Raw genomic sequence first — 19904 nt, forward strand, 5'->3', positions numbered from 1 at the left:
TGTTGTTTATAATAAATAATGTTTCACTATTAAAATTATGTTACGCTGAATAGGGGAAAATTATTCGCATCAATAACAAGTGGCGATTAAATAATGACATAATTTCGATTTTGGGTGAATTATCCCCTTAACACTCAGTAATTCTGTTTATTAACTTTAAATAATTGTTTGAAGTTCAAGTTAATAGTAAAAACTACTCTAGCAAAGGTACCAGAAGTGATGGTGTTTTAACTTTCATCTCCTTCTACGAGTATAATGCAGTTAAACCTTATGAAACACTGCAGACATGAAAAGGTTTGAAAATTTGGGATTCAGTTTAAGATATTCCCCTGGTTTCACAGGCAATGATTAAGTCTAGTCCCATACTAAAATGTATGTTTGAGCTGTTTCAACTGAAAGCAAGCAACTTGCACTGACAAATATTAAAACATGTCAGTGCCATAATTGTTATGTCTCAAGATGCACACCAGTAATGTGTTTCCCCCCCTAAGGCACATTTATAAAAGCTACTTAAATGTCCTAATTAACTTAGACCTAATCCTGGCTTAAGTCATGTATGTGAAACCAGGCGTAAAAGTGGTCAATTTTAATTAAAATAAAATTTCTGCACCATTGAAAATGTGATGTTGCCTTTTGCCCAGCAGATGGTGCTAATGATGGCCTCCACTCTGATGTGTTTGGAACATTATTCTTTCTTCATCATTCATCTATTTTCCATCTGAAATATATATCATATTTCAGAATTCTTAAACTACTATGCAATAAGGCATCCTAATACACACACGTAGAAATGCGTTCACTGTATTACATTACATTATACATCATGATAAAAGTTAACAAACAAACAAACAAGCAAAAACAAACGCAAGGCAACACATTTTATTTGAAAGGCCTAAATGGCATTAGGGTACAGCATATAAATACTGGCGATTCCAGAGACAGTCATTACAGAATAACATTATAGCATTCTTTCCTTTACAAACAATACATTCATGATCTTTTCTCTGTGAAATATCTCACTTTGCCTTACTTTAACGAACTTGAGAGTAACGTACAAAGCTAAAATAATACAAAAAAAGTCTCTCAATTGAATATAAGTTAGTGCTATCATGTTAGGGTTTTCCAACTTGACATACTGAAACCTGAAGCAGAAGTTTCTCTCTGAATACATACAGTAGCTAGCTGTTTTTAGCATCATTAGTCGTGTTATTCAGCACTTTATGCTCTATACTGAATGTGGTAAGTTTACATTCCCTGCGTATACAAGTTTTTATTTAAATAAATAAATAAATAACAATACAAACATTTGCAAGGCATGAGACCCAGACAACTACACGCGTCGTATAGTATGTACGTACTGTACGAGCTCTCGGCACCAAACAAGGCTGTGTATCCCAACAGTGATTATTATTTGGGGAAAAAACAAATCCCAAATCTCATTCTTACTGCTCTTTATGAGATGGTTATTTAACCATGATTGTGTCCAGGATCTGCAGTCACAAATCCCGGTGGCAAAGCAATATAGTTCATCTGATAATTAAATAACGGCTACTCCTTTTACAAACAACCTCTTGAAGGAATGGTTACCCTCATGTCATTCCAAACCTGCATTTCAGTTAAAAAGCATTGAGGTTTGGACTGACATGAGGATGAGCACTATTCCTCTTGAGTATTAGAGCACTGGCCGATTGATTTACTGCTGTGTTTTTCCATCATTAGCACTTCATTCAGAAACAACTGCATCCAGCAGTTCACACTCTCTAACACCTGCCAGAACACACAGGTGTCTCCATGCGCGAGCCGCCCGATCTGCCACAGCTCTGGAGAAAGCTGAATTTAGCATTCAGAAACATTTAAAAAGGTCCCATAATGGTGAAAGTCTTCCGTACGGCATCGGAAAGTTATTTAGTATTTGACTTTGCCAGGAACTTGAACATTCACTCCGCTATAGTCCACCATGTACATGGGCCATTGCTGGGAAAAAAAAGAAAAAGAAGGAGGATATTTGAATAGCGAAAATAGCCATTTTGAAGGTTGACATGAAAGTTCAATACAATTGACTCCATTTACGGTCGGGAATAGTTCACCAAAAAATGTTTGTTCCGTCATCATTTACTCACCCTCAAGTTGTTCTAAACCTGAGTTTCTTTCTTCTGTTGAACACAAAAGAGTATATTTTGGAGAATGGAGAATTCTTCAAAATATACTCTTTTGTGTTCAACAGAAGAAAGAAACAACTTGAGGTTGAGTACCTGATGAACTATCCCCTTTAAGACCTGTGTAAGATCTCATTGTGCAAAATTCATGTGTTTGTTCTAACAGCCTTTACATTTTTAAACTATTTCTGAAATTACTTTTCAGTTCATCTAGGATGCAAAGGGAATTGTTGACACTACCATTCAAAAGTTTAAAGCGAGTACGTTTTTTTTTTTTTTATGTTATGAAAAATAAACTCATGTTCATCAAGGCTGCATTTATTTAAAAAAAAACTGTAAAAACAGTAATATTGTGAAATATTGTTACAACTTAAAATAAGGTTTTCTCTTTTAATATATTTTCAAAAAAAGATTGCATTTATTTGATCAAAAATACAGTAAAAACAGTAATATTGTGAAATAGTATTACAATTTAAAATAACGGTTTCATATTTAATATATCTTAAAATGCAATTTATTCCTGTGATTGCAAAGCTGAATTATCAGAAGTCAGGTTTTTATTATTATTTTTTTTTATCATTCTAATATGCTGATTTGCTGCTCAAGAAATTTTTCTTCTTATTATAAATGTTTAAAACAGTTGTGCTGCTTAATATTTTTGAGGAAACCGTGATTTTTTTTCAGGATTATTTGAATTTTTACATTTGTGTGTGTATATATATATATATGTATATGTGTGTGTGTGTGTGTGTGTATATATATATATATATATATGTGTATGTACATATATTTACACAATTTATGAATCTCAATTCGAAATCACAATTTATCTATATAAATGTATATGTCCAATTTAACGCACCTTGCTGAATAAAAGCATTAATTTCTTTTTAAAAAAATCTTACAAATCTTGCTGACCCCCAATTTTTGAACAGTAGTGTAATGTTAAACTATACAGAAATGACTATTTAGTCTGGCTCCATTCTGTCCATATCACCCACTTTTCAAAACACAATTAATTCCTGTCTGATAAAATCGAGTCCCACCCCACATTTCTTCCTCATTGAATATCCTGTTCAACAAAATGTCGCATTCTGAAAGTAAGCTGGGTTTAAAATGCCTTTTATGATGACGTAAAGTATTTTTAAAAAGTGTAAATAGAAAAGCGCTCCTGTAATGTGTTTGCATACCATGACAGGAATCTGATTGGTTGATAGTGCTGAGTCTGCTCTAGTGGCCATGGATGCTTGACTGTTGTCAAGTACTCGTTTACGTTTGCGTCGATTCGTAGACACTTCTTTACCTTCTGCAACAGAAGATGTAAACATTTGCACACATTTCTACACATTCAATTTTTTTTCAAAAGTACATAAAATGTTTAATAACAAATAAAGGCTCTTACCTTTATTACAAGATTGAGTACACAACTCTGTGAAAGGCCTAAACAAAGACAAAAATCAATGAGATCAAACAACACTTGCAAGCATTGTTCATCCAACATAATCACTATAATCAGATCCGGCAAGCACTTACTGTAGGGGGGTTTTGATAGTGAAGGTAATTTCATCTTGGACCTGCAGGATTTTTTCCAACCGAACTATGTCATAAGTATTGGGATTCCTGAAGGGGATATCATCCGGAAGTCCACACACCTCCAGCGAGCCTGGATTGGCACGGATTAACTTGTACGGAACAATGACTGAGCGATCCAAATCCAAAGCTTCACCTGAACACAACACATTCACATATGAAGCATTGGAATATTTCCAAAAGGACAAAAACACATTTGCACAAAAGAATAAATCAGTTATTAGTAATTAACGTACCATATTTCTTATTGAAGAGCTCTTTAACTTGTTCCCTTAATATCACTTTCTCTCCCATTCGGTTGACCTCATCTTCTTCTGTTGGACAGTGATAAAATATTTAAGTGTAAGGATATTTAATAGAAGTTCAATGACAGATTCAACATTAAAATAACCTTTTATGCTTGACAGACTCAAGTCAGATTCAAGCTTGAGGCAAGACTTGGTACGGTTTTATTTTTTCAAAGGAAATACCTTGGATATGGGTTATTTTATCATTTTAAAATATATTTAAGAAAATTATAAATGATTAAATAATTTGAATAAATTTTTTTATTTATAATAATGGGCAATTTTATACAAGTGAAAAGATTGCTGTTATTTTTTTACTTTATATTTATCAAAGAATCCTGGGGAAAAAATGTATCACAGATTCCAAAATTTTTTTTATTATAATAATAAGAAATGTTTCTTGAGCATCAAAACAGCATATGTGACACTGGAGACTGGAGTAATAATGCCCGAAAATTCAACTTTGCATCACAGGAATAAATTACTTTTTAAAATATATATTAAAATAGAAAAGTTATTTTAAATTGTAATAATATTTCACAATATTACTGTTTTACTATATTTATCAAATACATGCAGCTTTGGTGTGCATAACAGACTTTATAATTTGAACAAGAAAAATAATTTTGCAAGTGCAGTAGTACATTTGCAAGTAAAATCATTTTAAATATATATATAATATATAAATATATTAAATATAATATATATATACTGTATATATAAATTTTTTTATATATTATATCATAATATGTGTTTGTTATATATATATACACATATTATATATACACATAGTAAATGATGCTGTACTCTCACCGCTTATTGGGGTGTAACCTTTCTTTAATATGGTTATTCTTCGTGGTGCTGGCAAAATAAAAATTGAATTTGATTAAGTAATCAATTCCGATTAATTCCATGAGTAATTCAGCAAAAATATAGACACTTTTAAATAAAGATGTGCTATTAGATTTCGACTGCTTACCTGGCTTGGGAATAAGCCCTTGGAAAGGCCTGAAAAGACAGTAAAGACTTCGTAAATCTTAAATAAACCCAATATATTACACAAATTAATCCATGTTCACTTTATTTTGTTTATTTCTTTTTGCTTAAAAGCTTTTCAAAAACTTGGTGCAGTGCTTCACCGTGTAATGCTGAAAGAGATCTTGTCTGCCACCGCTAATATCCTCTCTAGATTTTGTGAGCCGAAGGTACAGGGTTTTCTGAAGGGGATGCCAGGGGGCAAGCCCTCGATAATCACTGAGCCAGGGTTACTCTTGATCCTCTTGTAAGGCACTTGCACAGGATACTTAATGCCCAGTGCCTCGCCGTATTTCCTGTTGAACAGGTCTTGGACCTGCTCTCGCAGTGTGTTCGCCAAGTCGATACGGGAGAGCTTGGCCTCTAAACTGTCTGAGGGCAGAACAATGGTAGAAAAGCCAACGGTTTAGTGAAAGCATATCGGGAAAGGACAGGAAGGAATGGCGTTTTGAACATGAACTGGCATCCAAAAGACACGTGGCACAAGGATAAACTGAATCTTTTCATTCAGTCAGGATGCAATAAAGTCGCAAACTTACTATGTACAACACCTGATAACTTAATCACGGTGATACCTGAGAATCCTGGTCTTTTGGAGGCAGGTCCCGGGTCATCTGATTGGTCTTTAGAGTCGGTTTCTGCTGAAGATTTAATCAAAAGGAGCATTATATTAGATTAGTAAGTGATATTTTGGATAAAACAAGGAATACACACAAAATAGTTCAAACAAAACATAATGACCATACATAGGACAATTGGTTTGTAAAATAAAATAAAATTAGGTCTGTCTCTAACGATTAATCGGTCGATTATTTTGACGATTAATCGAGTAATCAGTTTTTTGTGGAATAAAAATAGACATAAGTGAACCATAACCATTAAAAGGACTTAAAATGCATAGGTATAATAACAATGAGGCAATAATCATATGATTGTATTAAACAACACTGTTAAAATGCATAATGTAACTACATAATATAAATATGATCAACTTACATTACGTATTATAACAAATGCCTACAGAGGGCGCCAACGGCCTGGTGTGGTTGTTACTTTACAGCAGTTCAAATCCTTGTTTAATATTGCCCTGTTATTATCAATTAAATAACATTTTACTGAAATTGACATTTAATCTTTAATATTTGGCTAATTCTTTATGATAAAAATGCTACAGCCACTCATTTCTTGAAGAAGAACATGTGGATATCAAAACATGCAAACTCAGAGCGAGGGTTGAAATCGCTGAAATCGCGATGAACAACAGTTCGCATTTTTAGAAACATATTGATGTATTCTCCTGTGTTGGCGTAGATTTATAAATGTTACATATCTGGTGAAATTACGCACAAATCGTTCCCAGAAGAACGTTATAAGCAACCCAAACACATGCAGAGATGGAGTGTGTTAACTGAGCTGCTGAGTCGCGCTCCACGCATGTAAATGATAACAGTGCAACACTTTGCATGAAACACAAAGCGCGTTATTGAAAACCCAAACAAACAGCAAATGCAGAAACTGAGTTTGTTCCACACTGAGTTTGTGTGGAGCAGCATTTACTGTGAACTCTGAGACGAAGAATCTTGAAACCTGCAGCATGTAAATAAAGAGCCGCGCTTCACCCTGAAACTCGCAGCGCATATATATTTATTTGTGTGATTCACAATAGCACTATTCTATGTTATGATTTTTAAATGGTTAAAAAATATCGTGCAGCCTTTGAAAGCGGTCTAATAATGCGGTTCATGGATTCTCGTCTGTGGAATGCACCACTTCTGGTATTTTGCCGGTTAATCAACACGGGCAAATTGTAATCGAGGATTTTTTTTAAAATAGAGTACTCAAATTAAAGAGGAATCGTGACAGTCCTATTATGTAAAGTAAAATAAAAAATGTTAGTTTACCTGAATCAGAGGTCGTCTTAGAGGCACCTTCATTTTTGACTTGTTCTGTCAACAATTCTGGCCTGACAAACGGATAAAAAAGGCACATGATTGTCAAGTAGCTTTCTGAAACATCGTAGTGTAGTGTTTTGTGTAAGTCAGAACAAACTTGTTTGATCATTTTAATGTGTTCTGTATCTGTACCTCTTTATAACAAATGTAATCTGACTACTGGCGGCAAGAATCTTCCGGAGTTTTGCTGCCCCAAAACAGTTCGGCCTTCGAAAAGTCATCCCTTCTGGCAGCCCAGTGACATACAAGTCATCTGGGTACATCTGGAACTTGGAGTATGGCACTTTAGCCGGTTCAGGCAGGCCAAGAGTCTCACCTAGAATGAGAAAGATAGATGATTTGACAAACTATTATGATTTGTGCAATCTATTATTCGTGTATATTTTAAGCCAGAGGAATCTGTAACTGGCAGATTTGCAGGTTGCCGCCACAGTTGATTGCAATTGATACGGTGAGTAAGTCCATGACTCACTGTACTTGGAGCTGAAAAGGCTCTCGACTTGCTTTCGCAGCTGAAGGATCATCTCTCCGATGTCTTCTGGGGAAAATGGAGGACAATCACACCAACAGCCCTTAATATCTGAAGACAAACCTGAGTGATAATTCAAAATGGAGTTTTACCTTCAACAGCTCTCTTGAGCCCTTGTGGTGTAGACTTCGGCGTTAAATCTTCTGCAGAGATATAAACAGAATGATGTTACCATCAGCAAAGCACATGGGAAGTATTCCTATGTGTATGATTTGATCAAAAACACATGAGTTCTATTCTTCTTTGCTGGAGATGTTTTGATGATTCAACTCACCTGTGGTTTACTCCAGTGACCATTTGTGTAATGCAAACTTCAACATAATAAATCCAGTGTTATTAATTATGAGTCAAAATACTTAATCTGTGAGTCAATATGTACGCTTCAACAACACCAGGTTTCTACACCTGACTCGTGTACAAACTTCTTTTAAAATGGTAATTTGCTAATTAATTATTGTTTAAAAATCTTGAAATATATATATTAATAAATAAACTAAAATGTAATAGATTATATTTATATCATTATATATAAAACATTAAATATTAAATACATTTTGTATAAAGCACACTTTGTGACCAATTAATTTCCATGACTTTTCCATAGTAAAAAAATAAATAAAAATCATTTAGATTCAGACTGATTCGCTAATGAATCATTCAGACCAATTTGTGATCAGATTCATGGGACAGAACCAGCATTGCTATTGCTAACTAAAACGATTAAAAATATTTTTTATTAATTGAAATAAAATAAAATATGAATATTAGATGAAAAGCTTTGATAAAGATATAAATAGTATATTAGTATATAAATAATTAAATAATTCAGTGCCAAAATAGCACTGAAAAGATCCAAATCAAAAGAATCAGAAATCACTTGCTTACCTGCAAGTTTTACTCTAAAAAAGAGCTAAATCTAAGCGACAAAATATTCTACAACATAATTTTTTTTTCTAGGCCTGGCAAAGAACTTAAAAATTCCCTGATTTTCCATAACCAAGGAAACCTGTTAATACACATGACAGTGGTTAAGCGTTCATATCAACTCACAGTATATTTCTATATATTAGGGGCACTAACACTGGGAGTCTATTTAGGGAGTTCTATTGGATGTGGGTTTACTGTAGTGGGAGAACTAGCACAGCATGGGGAACAGGGTTTCACATCGGATCTGACTAGGGCTGGGACAACTGTTTGGGTTAAGTCTGGGGTATTGGGTTTGGTGTTAAAATAAGAAATGTAAAACTCTTGTCTTACCACATTTCAACCTATGTTATTATGACTGGTAAAAATGTTTTTTTGTACATTAACTGCCGCTGTCCTGTTTCGATCTTCACAGAGGTTCGTACTCATCATGTACAATTCCTTTTGAGAGATTAGGACATGGTTTCTCCACACAACGCAGTGGCTAAATCAGCATTTAATATCCCTGTGTTAAACATAAGCTCACTGAAATGAATGTCTTACAAGAATGGACTTGACAGTTAGTTGGACTGACACGTACATGTGCATATAAAGATTATGAGACGGGCATTAAAGCTTGTAGGAGGGCAGGTATAGACGGGATGGAGGGATTTGTAACTGGATGAGAAATTGGAGAGGGTTATATTAGAGGCTTTGATATGTCATATGTTTGGGATTATCAATGTACCACTGGAGGCAAGAGAAAAAAGATGGATATGGAACTACATTCAGATATAAGGTAAGAAGGCTAGTATGCCGTTACCTGCTTCAGGCTCCTTGGGATGACAGAGGTCAGGGGTCACCCTCTCAGCCTGAGGCTCACTTGGCTCCTCTGTAGAAGCACTGGACTCTGAGAGTAGAGGATGAGAGAAAGACAGGAATAGAGAATGAGAGAGAGCTGGATATGGATGTAAATTTTAAAATAAAATGGCACTCAAAATGCTTTCAATTTAGATATTATGATGTGTTCACTTGAATTTGACTTTGAACTGTAAAAAGCAGAAAAAGTTATGGTGTTAAAATTGGTTAATTATTTTTTAGAAAACATTGATATTTTGTCTACTTTGAGGTTAGTGAAAAAGAAAAATATTATGCTCACCAAGGCTGCGTTTATTTGGTCAAAAATACAGTAATATACGTTTTAATCTTATTACAACTTTAAACAACAATTTTTTTTAATTTCTGAGATGACAAAGCTTTTTCTTCAGTGTCACATTACATTCTAATATGCTGATTGGGTGCTCAAGAAACATTTCTTATTATTATCAATGTTGAAAAAAGTTGTGATGATTAATATTTTTTGTGGAAACCATGATTAATTTTTAATTAAACACAATAAATATCTTTGCTGTCACTTTTGATCAATTTAATGCATCCTTGCTAAAAAACAACAACAATACATTTCTTTAAAAACTTTTGAATGGTACATTTTGTATAAACCAGTGACATTCATTAAGAAAGTAAATAGGGCCCGATTTGATTTCAGGATGTTTTTAAATTCGACATTATGCAGCATTCATAATCGTTCCATAGCATGACACATTTCCAAGTCAAATAGGATACTAAACGACAGAAAAACCAGTCTGGAAATGATTTTATACATCAAGGATTGATTGGGTTTGTTTGACAGGTGTTTGGAATTGGATTCAGAGTGGTTTCAGAGATGGAGAAAGTATTATACTTGGCCAGAATGATGTTTTACAACACTGTTACTTCACTTGAGCTCAAATTTGCAGTTTATATATGATGTTCCTTTAGTTCACAGTGTTTAGCCAATAAATGTGCCATGTAATGCAAAATGCCCTGTCCGTCCTCAAAGGCTCAGATCACTGCACAGCAGGGTGGAAAATGAGAGCAAATATTTTTAAATCAGCAGGCAACCATCAAAGACAAACTTCCTCTCCGCGAGTAAGTGGAATATGCTAATGCCTTCATATCCAGTAGACCTACAGGGATTTCATGCTGCGTTCAACTCAAAACTTTATTTAAATTTCTGCACAAATGATGATTGTTGTCAACTAACAACAACGCCAAAAAGACAACAAAACTTGAGATGCCAGGGCCGATATATTAAAACTCTCAGTGTGAGCCTTACTGTGGGACTGGGAGCCCATACCTGGCACTGTCACCTGGATAATTTCACCATCTGGGGGTTCTGTTTTGATCTTTTTCAAAGGAAGACAGTCTCCAGATGGCCCTGGAAAATAAATCATAATGAATTATTTTGATTTTTACATTTAAAATAAGTTACAGATTCATAAAACTACAGTGCAGAAGCCAAAGCTGCATTAAAACGATGAGCAGAAGATCTACCTGCTTCACACTCAGCCAAAGGACTGACACAGGAGCTAGTCGATCTGAAAGAAAAAAGAAAAAAAAAGAAAAAAAATTTATTAGTTACCTTTCTACTTACTTCTTAATTACAGGAAAAAAAGTGATGCACCCTAATGAAATTTCTTGGCCTAAAGTAGAACTTCTGACACACTTAAAAAGGCTAAATTCTCATTTTAAATGGTTTGTTTTGAAGAACTATACATTCTGTTAGCCTATACATTTTTTAAATCAAATAAATATCTGCAGAAAAACCAAGAATAAAGAATTAAGGCCCATTCACACCAAGGATGATAAATATATCTAAATGTAAAATAATAGCAAAGTCCACACCACAACTATAACAAAAACAGCACAGAGAAATGATATCGTTGGAATCACTTTCACAAAGGTTTTATTCCCCCAAGCTGATGAATCATAAACATAGACAGCCAATCAGAATCCATCCTCCTTTAAAGAGCCAGAGCATTTAAAGCAGCAGATAATAAAACTGATTATCATGCTTATAATAAACAGAACGATATTGTTCGTTGGTGTTGATGCTAATGTAGTGATTCTTATCATTATTAGAGTCATTATTCTAGGTATAAACAGGCCTTTACTCATTAACTCTAACTCTTTATATATATATATAGGCACAGCCTAACATGGGATGTTAGAGTCTCTAACTGTCTGTGTACATGGGCAAGTACATGTTTGCAATATGTCCGAAAAGCGCTTTTGTATGCAAATATGGTTGCTTTGTTTTAATAGGGAAAATGTAAAAATAAGTTTTAATTAATTCATTTATTCGTTAATTTAATTTAATTTATTGTAACATTTTTTGGGTTTGTCAAAGTTACCAGATCTGTTTCAGTAGTTGTTACAGTTCATATTTTCAGTAAAAATGTTCTGTCAGTGTATCATTACAGGAAAAAAAAAATGCAAACTATCTAAGAACATAGCAATACTGTTCTTCTGTGGTGACAGGCAAGGTAAATTGATACCTGCTACTGTGAGTGTTGCTGACCAGCTCTAGGGAAGAGCTCGGCACCCTGAGGCCTTCTGGGAAACCGTCCTCGAGGCCGACACCATCCTGTTTGCCCTCCTCCTTAGCTACTTTACCAGCAGCTTACAAAGAATGTGAAAAGACAAATTTGACATACACATACTCTACATTATATAAAAAAAAAATGCCATTTGTCAACTTGATTATAATAGGTCACACCAATGAGTGTACTTTTTTTAAGGGTCAGATGGGGTAAAAATAGCTCCTTAAGACAACAAGAAGACATTTTCACTTACAGTTCAGAAAAGGTACAAAGTTATGGGTAACACTTTATTTTACAGTGTCATTGTTACATATGTTACATGTAGTCACTATAGTAATAACTATAAACTATGCATAATTACACGAAACTAACCCTAAACCAAATCAAACCCTAATCCTAACCCTTTAGTAAGTACATGTAGTTACTTTATTTTACTCAGTACTTAAATGTATAACTACAGTGTAACAACGGAACCTTAAAATAAAGTGTAACCAAGTTATGTTATAACAATGCTATTACAATGTAATAAGTCAGATGGACTCTGGTTCAGGAAATACCTACCAGTAAAAATCCGTTCATCAAACATTCTAAGAAAGGAAAAAAGAAAATTGTTAGTTCGTGTAAGACCATCTTAAACATATAAAACATCTGAAATGCTGTCTACGCATGTCTGGTGCCGAACAGCAGGAGATTTCCTCATTATGCCAAATCAGCGGCTCCACGCTGGCTCATGTATGGCAGCGGTTACAACCAGCATGACGCTCCACTTTGGATGCCTAGTGCTGCCCTGCCAGATGGCAAAGACGGCTAGACTTTTTTTTTTTTTTTTTTTGAAGCAAATTAAAAACTCAGTATATCCAGTACCAATATCTGGATTCATTTTCAATGAGCCCCACAGTTAATTACATGACCAAAAATGAAAGGTTATCAGTAATTCAATCTCTTGACACCACAGTCACACGTTGAAATTGGAAGGGCTACAAATCACACTGCCGCTGTAGCAGTTTAACTATGTTGGTACTTAATCGAGCAGCTATGTCACGTAAGGAAATCTCCTTAGTCAGGTCAAGATTAGATCTCAAAATAAAAGTATGTTCAGATGGAGCCTCGAACCTTCTGACAACGAAGCGGACAGCATGCCTTTCCTCCAGGATCCGTTTGAGTTTAGGCACACCGTAAGTGCATGGTCTCTTGAAGGGAATCTTGTCTGGAATTCCAATGATCTCCACCGCCTCAGGATCACAGGCGATTTTCCGGTACGGCACAGGAACCATGTGATCCAGGCCTAATGCCTCAGCTAAAATGAACATTAGTTATGTGATGAGTTAAAGCTGAAGCATGTCATTTCTGTGCTACCAGTGTTCCAAAACGGAACTGAAAAAGAACATTTGTTTTTAAAACGATTTTTAAACAATCCCCAAACTGCCATTGGTCAGCCAAAAAGATGATCCCGCCCTAAAAGCACACCATTGGTTGAGCCAATGTTGCTTTGCTGGATGTTTTTTATAGCACCAGAGACACAGTATTTCTATTTTTTGGGGGGATCAAGCTACTAATGGTTTACTTACAGTTCTCTGCATATTAATCTGTGATAAGAGAAAATAGATTAACCCTATAAAGCAGGGGTGGGCAAACTACGGCCCGCGGGCCACCGTTAGGCTGTTTAATCCGGCCCGTCGAGTATTTAAAAAATTGTCTTAAGATCGCATTCATTTAGCCTTTTTTCTTGCAATACTTTGCGTTATATATATATATATATATATATATATATATATACACTCACCTAAAGGATTATTAGGAACACCATACTAATACTGTGTTTGACCCCCTTTCGCCTTCAGAACTGCCTTAATTCTACGTGGCATTGATTCAACAAGGTGCTGAAAGCATTCTTTAGAAATGTTGGCCCATTTTGATAGGATAGCATCTTGCAGTTGATGGAGATTTGTGGGATGCACATCCAGGGCACGAAGCTCCCGTTCCACCACATCCCAAAGATGCTCTATTGGGTTGAGATCTGTGGGGGCCATTTTAGTACAGTGAATTCATTGTCATGTTCAAGAAACCAATTTGAAATGATTCGAACTTTGTGACATGGTGCATTATCCTGCTGGAAGTAGCCATCAGAGGATGGGTACATGGTGGTCATAAAGGGATGGACATGGTCAGAAACAATGCTCAGGTAGGCCGTGGCATTTAAACGATGCCCAATAGGCACTAAGGGGCCTAAAGTGTGCCAAGAAAATATCCCCCACACCATTACACCACCACCACCAGCCTGCACAGTGGTAACAAGGCATGATGGATCCATGTTCTCATTCTGTTTACGCCAAATTCTGACTCTACCATCTGAATGTCTCAACAGAAATCGAGACTCATCAGACCAGGCAGCATTTTTCCAGTCTTCAACTGTCCAATTTTGGTGAGCTCGTGCAAATTGTAGCCTCTTTTTCCTATTTGTAGTGGAGATGAGTGGTACCCGGTGGGGTCTTCTGCTGTTGTAGCCCACCCGCCTCAAGGTTGTGCGTGTTGTGGCTTCACAAATGCTTTGCTGCATACCTCGGTTGTAACGAGTGGTTATTTCAGTCAAAGTTGCTCTTCTATCAGCATGAATCAGTCGGCCCATTCTCCTCTGACCTCTAGCATCAACAAGGCATTTTCGCCCACAGGACTGCCGCATACTGGATGTTTTTCCCTTTTCACACCATTCTTTGTAAACCCTAGAAATGGTTGTGCGTGAAAATCCCAGTAACTGAGCAGATTGTGAAATACTCAGACCGGCCCGTCTGGCACCAACAACCATGCCACGCTCAAAATTGCTTAAATCACCTTTCTTTCCCATTCTGACATTCAGTTTGGAGTTCAGGAGATTGTCTTGACCAGGACCACACCCCTAAATGCATTGAAGCAACTGCCATGTGATTGGTTGATTAGATAATTGCATTAATGAGAAATTGAACAGGTGTTCCTAATAATCCTTTAGGTGAGTGTATATATATATATATATATATATATATATATATATATATATATATATTTAGGTTGCATATATTTGACAATCGGAATATCAGATATTTCATGCCATAGCTAACAAATGTAAAAAAGGAAAAATGACATAAAAGCAGATCATCATTCATTCAGCGCTGTTGTGGCTGCAAGCAATGACGCGTCACCATGGAAACCAAACAGACAGTGACTTAAGCGCATAGACTTGTTGCACATTAATGTTTTTTCCTTTTTTGGAAACTCACAGAGAAAAAAAAATGTTTGGTAACCGCTTGCACACCTGTTTAGTGTTTCATTTCATTTGTCTGCTATTTAGTCTCATTCGTTTCTTTGCTCCTCTGGATTTGTGGATGTATCCTATCATGACTGATTCCATTTACTGACCTTATCGCCCGGCTTTCGACTACGCTCCCCTGTCTGCCATGTACAGAACCCGGTTTTGTTCATTAAATGTTCTGATCTGCCTTTGCTTTTTATGTTTTATTTTATTATACTTAAAATAAATTTGTATATTCGTTTATTTCGGGGGGGTTTTTTCAACAAATGTATGACTTTTGGAAGTGCAAATTGATTGCCAAATGCAGTTTTAATAAAGTTGAATTAACGTAACCTTCTGTCATTTTTACTCTTCTAAGTGTATACTTGCAGGTGTTTTGTTTCTAATTTACTGCTAGGCCCATTAAATAATAATAAGGATAAACAATATTTAAAAAGTATAGGCTATAATTATCTAACATCTGACTAATTAAAAATTAATCTCAAAACATAACATGCTAAATGGGGGATATCTAACATAAAAAATGTATTGTCAGAATGTCGTCTCTCTGCCACAACGTAAATGTGTTTGCTCAGCCCGATCTCATGAAAGTGCGAATACCACGAATTGTATTTGTAGTGCTTATGATACGCAGTTTTCGCGTGCATATATGATACGCACTTTATGGCGTGTAATAGGCACGCACTCCGCACCCCTAATCCTAACCAAGGGGTTTGCAGTGCGTAGCATATATGCACGCAAAAAAAACATTTTTGGCGTATAAATGGTACGAGAAATAAAATGTGTGGTATAGATACGCACTTTCATGAGATTGTGTTTCATAATCTGCTACTGGGCCGGCCCTCAGTCAAATTTTAAAACCCAGTGTGGCCCTTGAGCCAAAAAGTTTGCCCACCCCTGCTATAAAGCATACTGTATCATATTCGATAAGAAAATTTCGAAGGCCTCTAAACTATCAACGTGATCAAAACTTTGCTGAAAAACCTGTTGTACACAATCTACTACATGTCTGGTTCATATTTTATTAGCAAGTAAAAGGGCTTTTAGTAAAATTATATTCCGTCTCCCTTTCAGGTCGTGGTTCACGTCTTTTTGCTGTGAAATCTCTTCTGTTTTTTATAAAGTAAAATGTAAGAAATTTTATATTAGTAATATTTCAATATGAACCCTGGAAAACTTGCTGACTAAAGCAACTTAGGTTTACTTGATTATCCATACATACAAGGTCAAATGAGTATCAAATATGATACATCAGACTTTTGAGGAATTGCATTGCATTATATGATTTGCCCCCACAATGAACTATAGAGTTTTGATCATAAAATTATAATAATTGTATAAGATATTTTTTATAACTGATATTTGTGCATTAATACCCTGCTATACTATTATAAAGAATGCATTGATTTCTATTACAACAAGCTATTAGAATTTCATCTTATATTTTGGTCATATAAATATAAACAACGGCACCAAATAGTATATTCTTGCTCATAAAATGTAGGTGTTTTTTTCCTCCTCAATTATGAGCTCCATATTCTCCTATATCATGATACTCAACAAAAAACATGTATGCAAACTGTTTTAGATTGTGTCTAAAGGTTCAATAAACAGTTCCATTTCAGAAAAAAAAGATGATTTCATATGTCAAACTTTAAAAGGGTTAAAAATTACACACATCAGCTCTACACACTTTCTCTATCAATATGCATTTATTGCAATTATTGTATAGTGGTATGGCTGTGAATTGTGCACTGTGAGCTCACCATATCTGCTGTTGAAGAGGATCTGAACACATTCTCGAAGGGTGTTGATATCCTCGGTCTCCCTGATGAACGAGTCCCATTTTTCTGTGCATGCAATACAAAACAAAATTGTATCATGTAACAATCTTTCATTTGTTCCCTGACTGTTAACATTTTCTGAAATGTGTTTGGGTACATTGAGGTTTTCCTCTGTTCTTTTAGACATAGGAGACAATTAAGGCAGGTCCTGACTCTCTGCAGTGACTGAAGATTTCACGCTGATCTTTAGAGAGGAACAGACTTCGGTAGCCCAGGTGACCTGGCCAAACTCCCATTACTACTGCTCACTCTGCCAAAACCAGCCCTCTTTATGTCTCATTCGCCTGGAGCCATATCTAAACAAATACCACCAATATATAAAGAATACTTTGTGGATCATTAGATATGATTGATTTATTTACAGGGAGTTTAGATTATACATTAGCTGTGTTTTCTTACTGGAAGGAATTCTGTTGTTGTTTAATCACTGAATCATTCCAAACCCATATGCTGTTATTTTCTGAAGAATCGTCATGCTGCTTTTTTATAAACTAGACAACAGTTTATTAGTAAGCGTGTCAATATGTCAAGCTTCAAAAAAAGACTCATTTGCTAACAACTCTCTACAAATGGACTACAAAAATGTTTTATTTGTCTTAAATACACCAGACTTAACAGTTTGATTCTGTATTCTGAAAGTTTGGAACTGGCTTTACCCAATGTTCAGATTTCTTTTCTAGAAATGTATGCAAATGAGTGCATATTTAATTAGATAATGCCTCATTTGTATTTTTGAACATATTAATCATATGGTGTAGTATGTGAGTATGGTAAGAGTATTTACCTGTACTGTCTTGCTTTAAAAAGGATAGTGATCTTGTGTCATTTATGTCTGTTACCTATATATACTATATATATTATACTAACTATCTATCTATCTATCTATCTATCTATCTATCTATCTATCTCTATCTATCATTACTGACTTCAATGATGGCATGTTAATTTGAGCGCTATAGTGAAGAGGAAGATAATCAGGGAATAATAACTAAAAAAAAATATTTTCCATTGTCACATGTAAAGTTATCAAATGGCTTCAGAAGACTTTGAACATAGTGATTTTTTGTTTCTTTTCAGAACACTATGAAATATTGATATATATATAAAAAGCTACATTAACATTCCTCAAAAGTTCTCCTTTTATGTGGCACTGAAAATATAGCATCATACAAGTTTTGGAATGGCATGAGGGTGCATAAATAATGACAGAACCTTGATTTTTAGGTGAACTATCACTTTATAGTGTTGTGAGAAGATTCCTTGTCTTTGTATTTTGGGGTGGAAACTAACTTGGTATTTATCCTGTTCTAGCTCTATTAGACGCACTGCTTGGGACCCCATAAAACCCACTGAAATGAAGGCCAGCTTGTCCTTGGCCAGACGTTGTAATGGCGAGTACAGTCTGTCGCCCACCTGATTTTTCATGCACTATGGAGAACAGAAGGCGCTTGGAGACATGGATGCTGGGAGGGCTCTGGGTAAGATCCGCTGCCAGCCCTATTCGTTCGCCTGGAAGAGACACACACAGAGTCAAGTACATAAAAAAGAAGAATCTCCACATGGTTCAGCATCTACATGTGTGATATCACTCATCATAAGTGCAACAGTGATTCACTTCCATAGAAAGGTAGTGGAAGCCAGTGTATATAGAAAGACAACAGGAGGCTCTAACCATTGTCAGCACATTCCTTGGCCTGAACCGCTTTCTCCTCAGCGGACGCCCACATGCCCAGCCGCTCTTTACCAACGCAGAGCAGTGATGTGGGCTTCAGGTCCAGCTTGCTGTCTGGGTGGGGCTGGGAGGACATGGGCATGCCGTACAGGAAGCTGGAGAGCATGGAGTTGCTAGCAGACACTTCCTGCACGGAGGGTTTGACGGAGGCGTGGTTGCTTACGCTCTTTGAGGTCGAAGATTGATGGTTGACTTCCGGACAGGATTTGGCATCCCGAGAGGGTTCCTCTGGTGTTCTATTAAAATACACACACAAAATTCACACCAATGAACTTCATTTAATATCATCAAACATTATTTTTTGAATGAAAGCAGCCATTCATATGATTTTCTTCAAAATACAACCCACCTGACAATAGATTCAGCTATTATAATGTAAAATACACACATATATAATATAATATAATATGTATATGCATGCATGCATGTCTTTTATCAGGGTTCCCACGGATCCCTAAAAAGTCTTAAATTAGATTTTTTCAATTAAAAATGTTTATGCATAAATAACATTTATTGCATTATTTATGCATTCTTTATCCATTAAATATTTAATGCATAAATAACATACAATAATAACATATAACATAAAAATACAGTAGAAAATAATAATATTGTGAAATATTATTACAATTTAGAATAACTGTTATCTATTTGATTATATTTTATAATACAATGTATTCCTGTGATGGTAAAGCTGAATTTTCAGCATTATTAATCCAGTCTCCAGTGTCACATGATTCTTCAGAAATCATTCTAATATGCTGACTGGGAGATCAAGAAACATTTATTATTATTCTAAATTTTGAAAACTGCTTAATATTTTTGTGAAAACCATGCAACAGAATTATTTGATAAAAAAGAAAGAACTGCATTTATTTGAAAGAATTTTTTTTTGTAATTATGTAAAAATCTTTACTGTCACTTTTTAACAATTTAGTGCATCCTAGATTAATATATAAAAAAAAATATCAAACTTTGGAGTATGTAGATTATTTCCATTTTGTCAGCACATTTTGTCATTTTACTTTTTCATTCCTATTGTTATTTTTGTTGCTTTTATCCATTTCCTTGTTCTCTGACAGCAATAACAACCTCTATTTAAAATGGTAAGAGACACCTAACCAAAATATTATATCTTATTTTTCGAGGTTTTACAGGAAAGAAAATCACA

General features: G+C 35.2%; 1 protein-coding gene across 4 annotated transcripts in view; it reads right to left on the reverse strand.

Moving 5' to 3' along the window:
- Nucleotides 1-865: 865 nt before the first annotated feature.
- gtf2ird1 (GTF2I repeat domain containing 1) overlaps nucleotides 866-19904 on the reverse strand; it is a 30235-nt gene continuing 11196 nt past the window's right edge. For 2 of the 4 annotated variants that reach the window (XM_082170713.1, XM_082170714.1), the window contains exons 6-27: nucleotides 18674-18969; nucleotides 18415-18510; nucleotides 16924-17007; nucleotides 12988-13171; nucleotides 12436-12461; nucleotides 11830-11953; nucleotides 10826-10869; nucleotides 10629-10709; nucleotides 9276-9362; nucleotides 7642-7692; nucleotides 7493-7558; nucleotides 7153-7336; nucleotides 6970-7031; nucleotides 5644-5709; nucleotides 5173-5440; nucleotides 5013-5041; nucleotides 4847-4894; nucleotides 3983-4060; nucleotides 3690-3882; nucleotides 3559-3596; nucleotides 3347-3462; nucleotides 866-1974 (exon numbers count right to left, since the gene is read on the reverse strand). In XM_082170713.1, coding sequence (XP_082026839.1) covers nucleotides 1906-1974; nucleotides 3347-3462; nucleotides 3559-3596; nucleotides 3690-3882; nucleotides 3983-4060; nucleotides 4847-4894; nucleotides 5013-5041; nucleotides 5173-5440; nucleotides 5644-5709; nucleotides 6970-7031; nucleotides 7153-7336; nucleotides 7493-7558; nucleotides 7642-7692; nucleotides 9276-9362; nucleotides 10629-10709; nucleotides 10826-10869; nucleotides 11830-11953; nucleotides 12436-12461; nucleotides 12988-13171; nucleotides 16924-17007; nucleotides 18415-18510; nucleotides 18674-18969 — 2290 coding nt within the window. In that variant the 3' untranslated portion in view covers nucleotides 866-1905. The remainder of the gene's footprint in view (nucleotides 1975-3346; nucleotides 3463-3558; nucleotides 3597-3689; nucleotides 3883-3982; nucleotides 4061-4846; nucleotides 4895-5012; nucleotides 5042-5172; nucleotides 5441-5643; nucleotides 5710-6969; nucleotides 7032-7152; nucleotides 7337-7492; nucleotides 7559-7641; nucleotides 7693-9275; nucleotides 9363-10628; nucleotides 10710-10825; nucleotides 10870-11829; nucleotides 11954-12435; nucleotides 12462-12987; nucleotides 13172-16923; nucleotides 17008-18414; nucleotides 18511-18673; nucleotides 18970-19904) is intronic. The other 2 variants (XM_082170715.1, XM_082170716.1) reach the window with 2 other exon arrangements.

Source organism: Leuciscus leuciscus (genome assembly GCF_965113295.1).
Source record: "Leuciscus leuciscus genome assembly, chromosome: 5".
NCBI classification, from domain to species: domain Eukaryota; kingdom Metazoa; phylum Chordata; class Actinopteri; order Cypriniformes; family Leuciscidae; genus Leuciscus; species Leuciscus leuciscus.